The following is an 11,391-nucleotide window of genomic DNA, read 5'->3' as shown; positions in this document are numbered from 1 at the left end:
TTGCGAGCACTGGCTCTTGGCATGTGGGCTCAGCACTTGCGGCACACCGGCTTAGTTGCTTCAAGGCATATGGAATCTTTCCAGACCAGGGATTGAACCCATGGTCCCTGCAATGGCAGGCACATTCCTACCCACTGTACCATCAGGGAAGTCCTAGACCAGCAATTCTTGACTGGTCATTAGAATCACCTGAAGGGCTCATTAAATCACAGATTGCTGGGCCCTACTCCAGAGTTTCCAATTCTGTAGGTCTGGGGTGGGGCCCAAGCGCTTGGATTTCTAACAAGCTCGCAGATGCTGATGCTGCTGACCTGGAGGCCACACTTTAAAGATTTTTAAACCTTTAAAGGAGCAAAGTATTTAGCAGCTAGCAAATGCTGAATAATTTTCTCAGTGAATGGATAAGAGTGCTTATATTCATCCCTGCAGTTAAAGACTAGCTGGAAGGTAGGGCCACAAGGAAGGGTAGAAGATGGTGGTCAGAGAAGAACTTCAGAGTTTGAAGTCAGAGAAGGTGCAGTTTTTGGTGAAAAAAGTCCAGGATCACCCCTGCCAGCGGAGTGAGGAGAGGTCAAGGAATTGAGAACTACAAGGGTCATTAAAATGGATCACATCTAGTGAAGGCCTGAGTCTAAGGGGAAGCGCCAACAGGAAGTCAAGCTCTGAAGGGGAGTCTGCCTACTTCCTGGGTCTGAATTATGTAGAGTTGACTGTATACACCCACAGACATTGTAACCCATCCAGGTTAATGCACCAGTACAGGTAACACATGGTCAGGGAAGCTGGGGACCCTGTGACGGCTCTGTTTGCAAGTCCTACAAATAAAGTCTGGGCCAGGTCCCAGCTTTTTTGGAGGGAGCTCTAGGGTGCAGATCACAACAACAGTCTGGGGATTTCAGCCCTATGATCTAGAAGTGACTTGTAAAGAATAAAGTTCCACTAGTTTAGCATGTTTACAGATTAAAGATGTCAGCAATAATTCTGAACCCTTTATAGCTCCCCCTTTACAGTTTTACAGGGGCCGCGTTCAGATCGCTCCTGTAGGGGCATGGGTGTGAGCGACTAGGTCTTAGATTAGGCTTTCCGCCTTCTGCTTCCAAGAGGTCACTGGTGGCTCAGACGGTAAAGAATCTGCTGGCAATGAGGAAGACCGGGGTTCGACCCCTGGGTCAGGAAGATACCCTGGAGAAGGGAATGGTAACCCACTCCAGTATTCTTGCCTGGGAAATTCCATAGCCAGAGGAGCCTGGTGGGCTACAGTCCTTGGGAACACAAGAGTCAGCCACGACTGAAGCGACTTCAGCATGCAAGCACATACATAGTTATTGTAATCACAGAGTACGTGTAAAGTTCTGGACACACACTGAGCACCCTATAAACACGAGTTACGATTTGTTACATTGCACGGGTCCTTGTCAGTGTTCCCGATACGTGTGCGGTCTCCCTTAACTATTGGGGCGCTCTTTCCCTTCACCTTTCCCAGCCAGACAGCATTTGGCGATGCTGGTGACTGGTTGGGTTTACGCACAGGGAGGAGCCGGGAGAAAAGCGTGCGCAGCAGCTAAAGGACTTGCAGTGGCGCCTACCAGCCGCTGGGGGCGCGGGGCCCCGGAGTTCTTCCGCCCCCAGAGGTCAGAGGTCACGGGGCCGCGTAGGAGAAGCTTTGCGTCGCGGCTTCCCAGTCTTGGCCAGATGGCGCCGGCGCAGCGTTGTCCTCTTTGCCGTCAGACTTTCTTCTGCGGTCGCGGGCATGTCTACAGTCGCAAGCACCAGCGGCAGCTAAAGGTGGCTTTGGAGCGGCTCCTGCCGCAGGTACGGACGGGAGGCTGGAGGGGACCGTGGACGGCCCGGGGCGGGGCTGCGGGCGGGGCTGTGAAGGCCCGAGGGGGTGGGATCTGGGGATCCCGCCGGGGTCCTACTTAGCCTGTCTGCCTTGGCATCCTCTCCGCCGCAGGTGGAGGCCGCCCGCAAGGCCGTCCGCGCCGCCCAGGTGGAGCGTTACGTGCCCGAGCACGAGCGATGGTGCTGGTGCCTGTGCTGCGGCTGTGAGGTGCGGAAACACCTGAGCCACGGGAACCTGACCGTGCTGCACGGGGGGCTGCTGGAGCATCTGGCCAGGTGAGCGCCGGGCCCGGAACCCCTCACAGCGGTAGTGTATTAACAGGTTTATATTAATCTATAAAGTAACGGAGGGAGGGTTTAGGGGGGGTGAGAGGAAAAACTTTTTGTGATTTGATAAGGTTGGATGATTCAGTCATCTTGTAGGCATGGCCAACCTTGAGGGTTAGGCCTTATGGTTCCAGTGGTCTCAGTGCTGGGGATGGCCTTCATTGGACAACTGGCTCAGTCAAGGTTCCTTCCCATCACTTCCTCTCAGATTGTCACTTTTTTATTGGAAGGGGGAAACTGGAGAACTTGAGGAAACTACTGTCAGTATTCTCTCAGCCTTGCCCAGAGTACCCAGGTGTCAGTTTGCCTTATTTATCAAATGCCATGTAATATTCTGTAATCTGTCATTGAGATTACTTGTCCTTTCCATTCTCAGTCCAGAGCACAAGAAAGCAACCAACAAATTCTGGTGGGAAAACAAGGCTGAGTTCCAGATGAAAGAGAAGTTTTTGATCTCCCCCCAGGACTTTGCACGGTGAGTCATTCCTCCACATGATGAGGTAGCAGTGTGTGGATTCTTTGCATCTGTGTCAGGAGCTTCCTCTCCTAATTGTAAAGTTTAGTAAGGACTTCATCAGTGACCATTGTCTTTGTAGCACTCATTATTCTAGGCACCATGTTGAACACAAATGAAATATGACAGAGTCCTTGAAAGGTTTATAATCTAGTTTGGGGGGGTGGGATTTACAATATATTTAGCAAATAGAGAAGCGTATAATAAAAGCTGACCATAGTCAACCACTTTAATATGTAACAGAGAGACTACTAAGTTTCTTTAGAAATAGAAGATGCTTTTTATAGAGTGCAAAAAACTGATGCTTACCCAGTGCTCACTTTTAATAGTTTTAACTGTCTTTGGCGGGCCCCAACTACCTGGAGTGCAGGAAGCTTGGCAGCACAGAGGGGCTGAGTTGTGACTGCCTCAGAAAGAGGACTCAGGCAGCCTCACATCACCACTTTTATTGGGACTGTATTGAGATTATGGAGAGTGGAACCCAAGGGGATCCCAAAGTTAAGAAAATACATAGTGTTTATTAGTATTCCTTTCTACTCAGTGTGGAGAATAATGAGGAATTAAGAAGTACTTAAACCCCATCACCTTGTCTTCCAGTCTGTTGTTCAGGCCGGGAGGAAATAAGAAGCTGCGGCCAGGGCCATCCCTGGTGGTTCAGCGGTTAAGACTGCATTCCAGTGCAGGGGGTTCAGGTTCTTGGGAGCAGAGATCTCACATGCTTTGTGGCCAAAACAGAAACAATATTGTAACAAATTAAAGACTTTTTAAAAAGTGGTCAAAAATTAAAAAAAAAAAGAAACTGAGGCCACTTACTTGTTATAGCCTGACCCAGCTCTGTATAATTTTTGGTGGATGAATAAAGGGTAGTTAGCAGAAAGGTTATAACTGAGAATTATATGGATGGACTCTCTGAACTTTTTATGTAAATATAGTTTTGATTTTTGAACTTTATAAATTTCAAGCTCACACAAGACTAGGCCAGGCCAGGCTTGACTGATTTGACCCGTAAAGATACAAATGAGCTACTTTTAGATTCAGGCAGCTTATTACTTACATAGGCAGTGAAAAGAGTAAGCCCAAAGTGCCAGCTTCCCAGGTTGTCCCACACACCAAAAAGGACCACAGTGATACAAATAGGGCTGGGTGACTGTAGCATGAACTGTGGGATACTGTTGTTGGGGAGCCAAGACTAGACTGCAGCTACAGGCTTTATATCTGCAGCTCTAATCTGAGAGCAGAAAGCCCCATACCCCATCAGAACTGGGAGTTAGTGAAAAACTGTTTCGTAACGGCCTCCTCTGGGAGATAAGGAGACGAGTGGGAGATGGCCTCCTAGCAGTTCCTTTCAGACCTCCTGTCCTTTTGTGTTCCTGGAGGATCATTCAAACCTTTTGTCAAGACTTTGATAAGTTGCAGTTCAAGGCTTTGCCTGTAAGGTCTGCCAGGGCACCATGGTAGAGCCATTAATGTTTTACATATTAAAATTAGGCAAAGACAAATTATCATGTAACTTAATCAAACTGGTAACAATGACAAAAAAATAAGAATTTAACATCTTTAAAAAAATTTTTTTGGGGGCTGCTCTGGGTTTTGGTTGCGGCGTGTGCACTTTCTCTAGTTGTGGAGGGGGGGCTACTCTCTAGTTGCAGCCTGCAGGCTCCACAGTGCCGGTTCAGTAGTTGGGGGCACGAGCTTAGCTGGCTCGCATCATATGGGATCTTCCAGGACCAGGGACTGAACTGGTATCACCTGCATTACAAGGTGGGTTCTTAACCACTGGACCACCAGGGAGGCCCAGAATTCAAGCAACATTTGAAAACAAAAATCTGTACACCCTTAGAAGGATATTTTCCAAGGATTGAAGAACTGCAAAGAAATCTTGAGCTTTACTTAGTAGTCTCGTTGATAGTAGTACTGATATGCAGATATCTTTGTGTGTATTGTAGGATAAAAACTATTGCAAATATATTGTCCCAAATATGGGACAATTTGGACATCAGAAAAGGGTAACTGATTTTTCTTCTTTAAAGTATGGTAATGGTTTCATAGGCTGTTCCTTTTCCCAGGAAATGCATGCTGAAAAATTTAGAATTAAGTCTCATGTTCTTGAGAGAAAGGAAATGTGTTTGTAAGAGAACTGGAGCAAGCATGGCAGAAGGTTAACAGTGGATCTGGGTGAGAGGTACATGGGTATTCATTGTACTACTGAGATTTAGTTTCTGGGAGTCTGACACTATTCAGAATCTAGAGAAAAATGATCTACTGAGGATCTTTTCACACTAGCAGGGATTGGGATTCTGGGGTGACTTGTCCCTTTCCTTTTTAGATTCAAGAAATCCATGGTGAAAAGTCTGGATTCCTATGAGGAAAAAGAGGATGAAGTGATTAAAGAGGTGAGTTAAAGGAACGGCCTCTGAAGGACCCAGCCCCATCTTCTGGTACCTGTCTGAGTCACCCCTCTCCCACAGATGGCAGCTCAGATCCGAGAGGTGGAGCAAAGCCGGCAGGAGATGGTTCGGTCTGTCTTAGAGGTTGGTTTCCCTCGGAAGAGCCAGAGCAGTATCCAAATCCACTGATTCCTGGTTCTCCCAGGTCCAGCATTTCACCTACCAGCTCTTCTGATGAAAAATTTATGGACTCCATCTGCTTGTCTTGACTTCCCTTCCCTGCCCACCAGGGGGCAGGCCTTACCAGTGGGGAAAACGTGGGCAGGGCTGGGAGGGAGGGAAGTTGCCAGATGGGGCAGTATCCTCAATTTGTCAATTTGTTTACTTCTGGAGGTGGGGAGCATGGCCTAGGCAAATTCTTAAGCATTCTAGACACATTTATTTTTCCTGAATCAAACTCAGCCTCAGACAGTGCCAGACCCAGAAGAGGGCTCTTCAGCACCTGGAAGCCGGAAAGGGACAAACAGGTAAAAGACTGTTAGGAAACCTCTTATTGGACATTCTGACATCTCAGGACATTCTGTAACTTTGATCGACACATGGAAACAAATCTCATTCTTGCTGTCCTCATGGCTCAAGGACCTAGTCTGCCAGCCTGGCTCCTGTTTTGTCTTTTTCAGCCAAGTAGCCTCCACCTCACAGCAGCCCTCATACTTGGACCTGCCACCAGCCCCAGAGCTTGACTGGATGGAGACAGGACAACCTCTGACATTCATTGGTCATCAGGTACAATGGATAAGCACGTTGGGAAAGGGCTAATGCCCCCTCAGTTCCCAGGACACCCATCTCCCCTGGCTTTTCTGTATATTCTGGCTGTTCCTGTGTTAGTAGGCTTTTCCCTCTTGCTGCCCTGTTCCATAGTATCATGTTCTCATTCCTCACCCTCCATGGTATCCACTACCTACATTGTCACATAGGAGCACCAATTCCTAAATCATCCTGTGCAGAATCCAGTTCCAGCTCAACACAAGGACACTTACAGATACCCCACAGGCACCTAACCCCCACCACTCCTCTTTCTAGTAACTGTAGACGGATTATCACCTCCTTTTTTTTTTCATCTCTCACATTCCCTTAATGAGTATGTCCACCTCCTTTTCTTCCTCTCTCACATTGCTCAGTGAGTATGCCTTATCTCCTGAATTTGGCCTCTATTTCACCTTGGAACAACCTCTACTCCTGCAGTTTTGTCCCAAACACTTCATCACCTGCTATCTTTACATCCTATCCTCCAGCCTCCTGCTATGCTCTTTACTTTTGAACATGTAATTGCAATTTTTTAATTGAAGGATAATTGCTTTACAATACTGTTGATTCCTGCCATACATCGTGAATCAGCCACAACTATGTCCTTTTCCTCTTTAACTTCCCTCCCACTGTCTTAAATGATGTCTTCCTTCCCTTCTCTACTTACCCTTACCTTCCCCTTCAGCTCAGATGTCACCTTTTCATGAAAAACTTATGTCATACCATGTAAAAAGCTGTGCATGTAATTTGTGTAATTCATACTTAGTTCTTTTCCCCAGTAATATGTATGCTCTGTGAGGAAAGGGTTTTGTTTACCTACCATGTAGTAGGTACTTTATTTTTGGACATCTCCAGCCTGAGCCCTTGAGTATGGTGGGGACAAGACTTGTCTTTCAGTGATTTACTAAGCTCTGTGAGATTTAACATAAACTCAGTGCAACATTAGCATTGTGGCAGTGGTTCCATCCGCCTCCTGTACAATTTCTTCTTCTAGGCTGAGTATCCTTATCATCTCTTGGCTTTCTTTTAATTTTCCCATTTTCCACTACAGGATACACCAGGAATTGGTAATATACACTCAGGTAAGGCCCATGGCAATGTTTCTCAAACTGTAAGAGGGTTTTTTTTTTTTGAGTTGTAGGTCTTTCGCTGGTAGGAGGGTACCCGACACCTGTGTCAGATGCATCTAACTCAGAAAAGTAACAGACATGTTTACCTGCTTACCAGGTTTTTTTTAACTTTCATATCTAAGATGTTTTAAAGTTAGTAAATGTGTTGGGACATGGTAATTCTTTTTTTTCTTTTTATTGTTCTTAATTTATTTTCTTATCCAATTGGCTACTTATTCACCAGGGATGTTTTACTTGGCAGTGAAACAGTGTATGATAATTTTGCCAACATTTGTTATCTTGATGTCTTTCTCACATCTTTTTTTTTTTTTTAAGTATTAGCAGCTTTATTCCTCCCCCAATTATTTTTATTAGTTGGAGGCTAATTACAATATTGTAGTGGTTTTTGCCATACATTGACATGAATCGGCCATGGATTTACATGTGTTCCCCATCCTGAGCCCCCTCCCCATCCCATCCCTCTGGGTTGGGATGCACCAGCCCCGAGCACTTGTCTCATGCATCCAACCTGGACTGGTGATCTGTTTCACACTTGATAATATTACAGGGACATGGTAATTCTTTTTTTTTTTTTTCCATTTATTTTTATTAGTTGGAGGCTAATTACATCATTACAGTAGTTTTTGTCATACATTGAAATGAATTAGCCATGGATTTACATGTATTCCCCATCCCGGTCCCCCCTCCCACCTGACATGGTAATTCTTATGTGGGTTTTTGTTCAACCTCTGTGTTTTTAAAAATAATTTGCATAATATTTTTATATTAAAGAAAAACAACTAAGGATAATTCTTTTATAGCAAGAATACATGCAGTTGTGGAGAAGGAAATAAAAAAAAGGGTATAAACTAAATAGGGTCCTACTGTATAGCACAGGGAACTGTATTTAATATCTAAAACTACTTGTCTCTGTACCTTACATAATGCCCACCATAGTAGCATTAGACCTGCCACAGCCACACAGCCTCTTTGTGTTTCAACTAAGGGAAAAAAATATTTTGCTTGAAAAATGGAACACTGCGAAACTTTAGAATAATAAACATGTTTTTCAAAAAAAGAAAAGCATCTGATGAAGAAACTATCTTCAACATGTGAAGACCTCTCAAAACTCAACAGTCTTCCCAGGTGGCACTAGCGGTAAAGAACCTGCGTGCCAATGCAGATTTAAGAGAGATGGGTTTGATCCCTGGGTTGGGAAGGTCCCCTGCAAGGGTCATGGCAGCTCACTCCAGTATTCTTGCCTGGAAAACCCCATGGACAGAGAAGCCCAGTGGGCTACAGTCCAGAGTTAGACACAACTCAAGCAACTTAAGTGCAGCACAAAACTCAATAAAGGCATTTAAAAAGTTGGTCATCAAAATAGCTAGAACTATGAACTTATCTGGTGCTTCAGTGGTTAAGGCTCTGCACTCAATGCACGAGGTGTGGGTTTGATCCCTGGACAGGGAACAAGTTGACCATGTCATACAGCAAAAAAAAAAAAAAAAAAAAAAAGTATATATGCAGAACTCTTATAACCTGCTGGTGAGAATGCAAAATGATTTAACTACTTTGGAAGAGTTCAGCAGTTTCTTTAAAAGTTGAAAAAATCTAAACATGCCCCAGCAAATTTGAACAATTCAAAGAATACTCAACAAGGAAGGAATGACTGATACATGCAACACACAATCTCAGAATATGCTAAAAGGTAGAGTACATATTATATTTCATTTATGCAAAATTATAGAAGAGGCAAACTAATCTATGGCAACAGAACACACATCAGTGGTTGCCCGGGCCTGGGAAAGGGGTATAAAGGAGGTGCGCTAAAAAACCAATTTAAAGTGGCACAAGGATACACGGTGTGACTTTATTCCAAACATTTCAAATTGTACACCTTAAATGTGTGCAATTTGTTATGTCATGCCCGCAATAAGCTTAAGCCTAATTCCCATGGTCCAGAAGTCCTGAAATGTTTTCATTTCTGCTTAAAAGGTCTTCCTTTTCCAGGTGCCACACCTCCCTGGATGGTCCAAGATGAGGACTATAGCTCTGGGAACCAACAAATAGGACCCTCCTATGAAGAGTTTCTCAAAGAAAGTAAGTTAATACAGGAATGGTGATGAAGGCTTCCTACTCTTTAAGTCTTCCCACTCAAATAAAACTACTCATTGTAGAGGAAAAACAGAAACTGAAGAAGCTCCCACCAGACAGAGTTGGGGCCAACTTTGACCATAGCTCCAGCACCAGTGCTGGCTGGCTGCCCTCTTTTGGCCGGGTCTGGAATAATGGACGCCGCTGGCAATCCAGGTATGAGCCCTGTGTCAGGAGCCCAACCTGCTTGCCCCGTGGAGATCTCACTCTTTGTGCTGCTAACCTTTCATTTCTTTTCAGGCATCAATTCAAAACTGAAGCTGCAGCAAGAAACAAACAGCAGTCACATAAAGGAAAAAAGCTAATGGCTTCCTGATGTATTTCCAACCACTATAAGGCTCAAAGCCAAGACAACAAATCTGTTACAGGCTATTATCCTGTAACTGCCTTTCTTAGGAAACAGACAAACCCACTTATTTGATTTAATAAAGTTTTATTTTCCAAAATGTACAGCTGGTGGGACCTGTTAAAAAAAAAAAAATCAAATCAGAACTATAGACCCTTGTGAAGGGGATGTGTACTTCGTATAGGAGCCCCAGGTTCACGAATCTTTATCAGCTCACCTGTTCATGCATCTTCACCAGCAGCTGGGGCATCTCCACCCTTGGTGTTTCTGGTGTAAATCACTTGAGCTCTGTGCTTTGAAACCAGTTTAATAAGTCCTAGAAAGAGAGAATAAAATTTTCACACAATAGTACTATAAAAACTCAACAAACTAAAAATTCTTAATTTAAGCATGAGTTTTCGAGACATGTCTGTATTTCTTGGTGTAATCTAACCTGACTCACCCCTTAAAAAGAAGGGACTCATTACCAGCTCTTGGGATGACTACCCTCATAACACTTTACTATAACTTGAAAATCACTGTTTCCACGTAGGCACTACCGATAGCCTAAATAACATGCTAGAACTGTATTGCTAACCTCCACCTACTGCATTTAAAATGGCTAACATGGTCAGCCCAAACCAAGGTGCAAAAAGCATACAGACCAGTACAACACACCCTCCTCTCACCTTTACTGAGGAGTTCCTGAAGGGCTGCTCTGGCCAGGGAACCACGAATCTTCAGTCTCTCAGAAACGACAGCTGGAGTTATAAGCTTGTAGTTGGGAACTTCTTTACAGAGTTTGTCATATGTTGCTTTGTCAAACAAGACTAGGTTATTGAGCTTGTCCCGAACTTTGCCTTTGGACCACTTCTGCTCACCACAAAAAAAAAAAAAAAGGAAGAAAAGGAGGGAAAAAAAAATCAGTGCTCTTCTAAGGACCAGTATTTCCCTTCTCTGGAACAACCTGACTCAAAGAATTGTTACACGGTTGCAGAGTTATACAAGAGTGGGTCTGTCCCTTGGGCTGCAGAAACCTATAAAATTCAGAATCTGCAAACACAGCAAATGAAGGCTCAACTAATCATAGAGCCAAGTTCAAAGTATAAGAGACCCTGGATATTGCTGAAGGCACCGGAGACATTACGTTGGGGGGAAAATAAACTATCTTTGAGGCTTTCGGATATTGGCTGAGCCCCACTAGCCCAATTAAAGTAGCTCAGTACACACTTTTTATTTCCGAGTAGCATATACACCCCCATTCTTTATATGAGTCAAAACCAAAATGGTGATGTGAGTGTAAACTCTTAATAACCTGACTCTAAACCCCACAACCTTACAAGCCATTTGTTACAGTACAGGTAAATGAGACTAGACGCCCCCAACATCCCTCACCGTTTGAGGGGCTTTACTCCTACCTTCTTTTTGGCCTTGCCCCCGGATTTGTTCACTGGATCTTTGTCTTTCTTGGCCGACTTCCCGGCATCTTTCTTCTTCTTGTCGTCCTTGGGCGGCTGTAGGAGATAAGCCGGAATGCGGCCAGGTCACAAGGCAGCCCTCCACGCTCCCGCTACTCCTTCGCCCCTCACCCTGCCCAGACTCCACTACCGGAGCACATGGGGGAAGCTACAGCCCTCCCATCTCCACACGTGGCCTAGCAGTTGTGTGAGCCCTCCGCCGATGCTGCCCCAAACGCGCGCCGGCACCGCTTGCTCCCAGAACCACGCCACTTTCCCCTACACCGAGCTCACCATAGTGAAGGCCGGAGAACAACCGCGACCACTGTCGCCTTGCTAAGATGTCGGATAAAAAGGAAGTGCGCCCCGCGAGCAAGCCCAGAAACCTCCGACTGCAGCGATTGCTTCCGGGACAAGGGGCGGAGCCGCGCGGAGGAAGTCCGGAGGCACAGGTTGGGCTCAGACCCGG

General features: G+C 45.2%; 2 protein-coding genes across 4 annotated transcripts; one reads left to right on the top strand and one right to left on the bottom strand.

Moving 5' to 3' along the window:
* The first annotated feature begins 1,625 nt into the window (after positions 1-1,625).
* Positions 1,626-9,590, top strand: CENATAC (centrosomal AT-AC splicing factor). Of its 2 annotated transcripts, XM_020872025.2 has the most exons (11): positions 1,626-1,812; positions 1,955-2,118; positions 2,546-2,644; positions 5,010-5,076; positions 5,152-5,214; positions 5,533-5,597; positions 5,751-5,856; positions 6,929-6,959; positions 8,997-9,086; positions 9,164-9,296; positions 9,381-9,590. In XM_020872025.2, exons 1-11 carry the CDS (start codon positions 1,693-1,695, stop codon positions 9,454-9,456), a joined length of 1,014 nt encoding a protein of 337 aa, XP_020727684.1. In that variant the 5' UTR covers positions 1,626-1,692; the 3' UTR covers positions 9,457-9,590. The 2 variants fall into 2 exon arrangements, with proteins under 2 accessions (XP_020727684.1, XP_020727683.2); XM_020872024.2 differs by having other exon boundaries at positions 9,164-9,590.
* RPS25 (ribosomal protein S25) lies at positions 8,843-11,319 on the bottom strand. 2 transcript variants are annotated; one of them, XM_070473491.1, is made up of 5 exons: positions 11,217-11,319; positions 10,884-10,979; positions 10,155-10,338; positions 9,704-9,802; positions 8,843-9,400 (listed from the first exon to the last, which is right to left on the bottom strand). In XM_070473491.1, exons 1-4 carry the CDS (start codon positions 11,217-11,219, stop codon positions 9,708-9,710), a joined length of 378 nt encoding a protein of 125 aa, XP_070329592.1. In that variant the 5' UTR covers positions 11,220-11,319; the 3' UTR covers positions 8,843-9,400; positions 9,704-9,707. The 2 variants fall into 2 exon arrangements, with proteins under 2 accessions (XP_070329592.1, XP_020727686.1); XM_020872027.2 differs by lacking the exon at positions 8,843-9,400 and adding an exon at positions 9,429-9,603.
* Between the last annotated feature and the right edge of the window lie 72 nt (positions 11,320-11,391).

The sequence above is a fragment of the Odocoileus virginianus genome, chromosome 10 (assembly GCF_023699985.2).
Source record: "Odocoileus virginianus isolate 20LAN1187 ecotype Illinois chromosome 10, Ovbor_1.2, whole genome shotgun sequence".
NCBI lineage: Eukaryota > Metazoa > Chordata > Mammalia > Artiodactyla > Cervidae > Odocoileus > Odocoileus virginianus.
Note: the sequence above shows the minus strand (reverse complement) of the source record. Positions and strands in the feature narration are given on the sequence as shown.

Excerpts from the sequence above, each read along its gene's own strand:
- CENATAC (XM_020872024.2), top strand. The coding sequence starts at position 1,693 with ATGGCGCCGGCGCAGCGTTGTCCTCTTTGCCGTCAGACTTTCTTCTGC. Across the intron at positions 2,645-5,009 it reads TCCCCCCAGGACTTTGCACG|ATTCAAGAAATCCATGGTGA; the intron begins GTGAGTCATTCC and ends TTTCCTTTTTAG. Across the intron at positions 9,087-9,163 it reads TGAAGAGTTTCTCAAAGAAA|AGGAAAAACAGAAACTGAAG; the intron begins GTAAGTTAATAC and ends TACTCATTGTAG.
- RPS25 (XM_070473491.1), bottom strand. Across the intron at positions 10,339-10,883 it reads GGGGCAAGGCCAAAAAGAAG|AAGTGGTCCAAAGGCAAAGT; the intron begins GTAGGAGTAAAG and ends TGTGGTGAGCAG. Across the intron at positions 9,803-10,154 it reads TCAGGAACTCCTCAGTAAAG|GACTTATTAAACTGGTTTCA; the intron begins GTGAGAGGAGGG and ends CTCTCTTTCTAG.